Source organism: Pelophylax lessonae, assembly GCF_965119305.1.
Source record: "Pelophylax lessonae genome assembly, chromosome: 4".
NCBI lineage: Eukaryota > Metazoa > Chordata > Amphibia > Anura > Ranidae > Pelophylax > Pelophylax lessonae.
The window spans coordinates 641,009,792-641,014,582 of record NC_138771.1 but is presented as its reverse complement, the minus strand read 5'-3'; the positions used below and the strand labels follow the sequence as shown (position 1 = coordinate 641,014,582).

Sequence of the window (4,791 nt, the reverse complement as noted above, 5' to 3'; positions counted from 1 at the left end):
TACATTGTACCAAAGTGTAATTTCTTCAGTGTTGTCACATATAAAGATATAATACAATGTTTACAAAAATGTGAGGGGTGTACTCACTTTTGTGAGATACTGTATACACTATATTACCAAAAGTTTTGGGACGCCTGCCTTTACACGCACATGAACTTTATTGGCATCCCAGTCTTAGTCGATAGGGTTCAATATTGAATTGGCCCACCCTTTGCAGCTATAACAGCTTCAACTCTTCTGGGAAGGCTGCCCACAAGGTTTAGGAGTGTGTCTATGGGAATGTTTGACCATTCCTTCAGAAGGGCATTTGTGAGGTCAGGCACCAATGTTGAACGAGAAGGCCTGGCTCGCAGTCTCCGCCCTAATTCATCCCAAAGGTGTTTTATCAGGTTGAGGTCAGGACTTTGTGCAGGCCAGTCAAGTTCTTTCACCCTAAACTTGCTCATCCATGTCTTTATGGACCTTGTTTGCGCACGGGTCCACAGTCATGTTGGAACAGGAAGGATCCATCCCCAAAACTGTTTCCACAAAGTTGGGAGCAGGAAATTGTCCAAAATGTCTTGGTATGCCTTAAGAGTTCCCGTCACTGGAGCTAAGGGGCCAATCCCAACACCAGAAAAACAGCCACACACCATAATCCCCCCTCCACCAAATGATTTGGACCAGTGAACAAAGCAAGGTCCATAAAGACATGGATGAGTGAGTTTGGATGGAGGAACATGACTGGCCTGGACAGAGTCCTGACCTAACTTCGATATAACACCTTTGGGATGAACACCTTTGGAATGAAATCCAACATCAGTGCCTGACTTCACAAATGTGCTTCTGGAAGAACGATTAAACATTCCCATAGACACACTCATAAATCTTGTGGACAGCCTTCCCAGAAGAGTTGAAGCTGTTAAAGCTGCAAAGGGTGGGCCAACTGAATATTAAACCCCATGGACTAAGTCTGGGATGTCACTAAAGTTAATGTGTGTATAAAGGCAGGTGCTCCAATACTTTGGGTCATATAGTGTATGTTTTCACATCACTTTTGGTATTCAGTTGATATATAGGTGCAGCTTGTTAATAACTAATTACACTTCAGCGCAGAAACATATCTTTGTTTAAAAATCTTTATTTCCTAGCAACATTCCTAAAATCAGCTAAGGTTTTTTGCAGAGCTGCCTTGATCTCACGGTTTCTTAAGCTGTAAATAATTGGATTTATCAGTGGAGACACCATGACATACAACAAAGATCTGTACTTATTCATGGAGCTTGAGCTTTCATCTGATGGTGTCATGTAGACAATGATCAATGCCCCATAGAAAGCCCCAACCAAGGCTACATGGGAACTACAAGTAGAGAAGGCTTTTTTACGCCCATAAGCAGATGATATCTTCAAAATAGTGACTATGATGCAGATGTATGTAATTATAATAAAAGCAAATGGTAAACATATGGTGATGACTGAAATAAATAAATCTTGTAGTTTCAAAGCAAAAGTATCTGAGGTGGACAATTCAACCACTGGGAAAAAATCACAGAAAAAGTGGTCTATATAATTCAGTCCACAGTAATCAAACCTGTATATCACAATCATTTCACTTGATACTAAAATGATAACAAAGAAACATAATCCAGTGATCACCTGGAGGCAAACATGAGAATTGATAAGTGAGGGATATCGTAATGGATTGCAGATAGCCAGGTACCGATCGTAGGACATGATGGCAATCAGAAAACATTGCAAGTAGCTACATATACAAAAACAATAAAGCTGAGTAATGCAAACATCCAGCGATAATCTTCCTTCATCTTTGAGGATAATATCAAGTGCCATGGGCACCACGCTGGTGGTCAATAGGACATCAGATGTAGCCAAATACTTGAGAAAGAAGTACATTGGAAGTTTAAGCTGATCAACTATTGTCACTAAAAAGATTATTAAAATATTCCCACTTAGGATCATCATGTATGTTAGAAGGAACACAATGAACAGCAGAATCCTGAATTGATAAAGGCCTTGAAATCCAAGAAGTTTTATTTGTGTGACCTGAGTCTGGTTGGGCTCACACATTCTTTCGTTGGAAAAATATTGAAAGACACCAATTATTCTTTTTCCTAAAAAATAAAATATGATTAAGCATGATGACAGAACATACAGTTTTTACAGAATTTTCCTATTTTTTTTGCAAGATGCACTCAATTTATGTGCCTACACTAGCCAGAAGCTTTGTTCTTTCTGTGGCGGATGTGAGTTTTGAAGGTTGCTAGTCAAGTACTAGACAAACATGTAAACATGGATATGTGTAAAATTAATGTGCCATTGTCTAAAAAAAGCAGCTGCTGACGCTACAATACAACAATATTGTTAAACAACTAAAATCCAAAAACAAGTGCTGCGCTATGAACGAAGGAATGTCAGAATACTGGAAAACATAAAGTGTTACATCACAATAATATGGGTCTGTGCAAAAAATTAATAAAGTGTAAATTGATATATGTGCAAAATACAGACAATGTACTACCCATAAACATCACAATAAAATAATGAATAATAATAAGGAACATGTCAGAATGCTCTAACACATAAGGTGCTACATCACGACTGTATGGATCTATGCAAAAAATATATACTGAATATATATAATATAATATGCGAATGGGAGAATTATTAGTGAGGCATGAATGGACTTTAACCTCCCTGGCGGTCTGATTATGTCAGAATTTTTGTGCTTAAAGCGGTACATTGTTTTGCATGGTAATCTGTTGTTTTACATTTTAGGCCTGTAATTCTTAGGAATAACCCACCTAAATCTGTCCAAACAAGAGTTAGGTAGACATCCCGGGTATGATAAAGTATGAAACACGAAATCATAAATTATAATATAATAATATAAAATTTCATCAAATTCTTCATTGTTTTCGAAGTGGAGACATTTCATTATGAGGGAGAATCTGTACTCTGACATGAGCGTGCCAAAGAATGGAGTGGCAAGTAATGTATTGGTTGTCCTATACCACTTCTGCAGGGGTTTCCCCACCACTCCCTGAAGAATTATTAGGCCCAGAAATTTCCAAATGTCATCTTTGGTCAGTGGTTCCCACTTTCTGCCTCTTGCAAACTTCCGATGTGTAGCCAATTGTTTCTCTTTGTACCGGTTTGTCTCAGTAACTATTTTTTTATTAACCTCATCGGTCAGAAATAATTGTAGGTATGCCAAGGGGTTGTCATGGTCAACGTCACCTTTCATACCAGGTGCTCCTGTAAATAGGAATCTTGGGGGCGCTGCCTGATCCCTACCGCAGTCAATAGAGCACCAAGTTCGCACATTACTGAGCTCATTCACAAAATCGTCGATGTCGTCACTTTTAGTACCCGATGACGAATTTTCCCACGAATCACTATCGCTCAGTTCTTCAAATAATTTTAATTCACCGTTACTGTTTTGCAGTTCATCCAAAAGGGCTTTTGAGCTAAAAGCAAGCTTTTTGGACGCCATGGATGTTCTCAATTTTCTAGGCACAAAGAACCGCAAAAAGTACAGGCAGGGCACTGGGAAAGCCACTAGGTGAAAAACTATGGTGAAATGGCATGATACAAAGTTGTAATCCAAACCGATTACAATGTATCATGTCATTTGTTTTATTTATTTATTTTAATCTCTTGCCAGTTCCACCCCCTGCGTCGCGGTGCTCGCAGGGAAGGGAACCGGAAGACAGGTGTCTGCATCGGCTGGATCACACATCGGGAGGACTGCGTGGGAATGACTGGAGGACGGCGGGGGAGAACAGCGGGGGATAGCAGTGGAAGGTAATTTTGATTGTGGGGTAATTCCGAGTGTGGCTCGGGGTTACCGCTTTTGGCACTGTATATTAACCCCGAGCTACACTCGGGAATACCGCCAGGGAGGTTAATGGTACCGTACAAGACTTGATAATACAAATTATATTCTTAAAAATTATCAAATTTTATTCATAACGAATATATATATATATATATACAGTGGGTACGGAAAGTATTCAGACCCCCTTAAATTTTTTCACTCTTTGTTATATTGCAGCCATTTGCTAAAATCATTTAGGTTCATTCTTCTTCCTCATGAATGTACACATAGCACCCCATACTGACAGAAAAACACAGAATTGTTGACATTGTTGCAGATTTATTAAAAAAGAAAAACTGAAATATCACATGGTCCTAGGTATTCAGACCCTTTGCTCAGTATTTAGTAGAAGCCCCCTTTTGATCTAATACAGCCAGGAGTGTTTTTGGGAAAGATGCAACAAGTCTTTCACACCTGGATTTGGGGATCCTCTGCCATTCCTCCTTGCAGATCCTCTCCAGTTCTGTCAGGTTGGATGGTAAACGTTGGTGGACAGCCATTTTTAGGTCTCTCCAGAGATGCTCAATTGGGTTTAAGTCAGGGCTCTGGCTGGGCCATTCAAGAACAGTCACGGAGTTGTTGTGAAGCCACTCCTTCGTTATTTTAGCTGTGTGCTTAGGGTCATTGTCTTGTTGGAAGGTAAACCTTCGGCCCAGTCTGAGGTCCAGAGCACTCTGGAGAAGGTTTTTGTCCAGGATATCCCTGTACTTGGCCGCATTTATCTTTCCCTCGATTGCAACCAGTCGTCCTGTCCCTGCAGCTGAAAAACACCCCCACAGCATGATGCTGCCACCACCATGCTTCACTGTTGGGACTGTATTGGACAGGTGATGAGCAGTGCCTGGTTTTCTCCACACATACCGCTTAGAATTAAGGCCAAAAAGTTCTATTTTGGTCTCATCAGACCAGAGAATCTT

The 4,791-nt window shown here is 40.2% G+C and overlaps 1 protein-coding gene across 1 annotated transcript; it reads right to left on the bottom strand.

Moving 5' to 3' along the window:
- Positions 1–1,119: 1,119 nt before the first annotated feature.
- LOC309552140 (olfactory receptor 2D2-like) lies at positions 1,120–2,064 on the bottom strand (the record flags this gene model as incomplete). The annotated part of the gene is made up of 1 exon (XM_082252955.1): positions 1,120–2,064. One exon carries the CDS (start codon positions 2,062–2,064, stop codon positions 1,120–1,122), a length of 945 nt encoding a protein of 314 aa, XP_082109081.1.
- Positions 2,065–4,791: the final 2,727 nt, after the last annotated feature.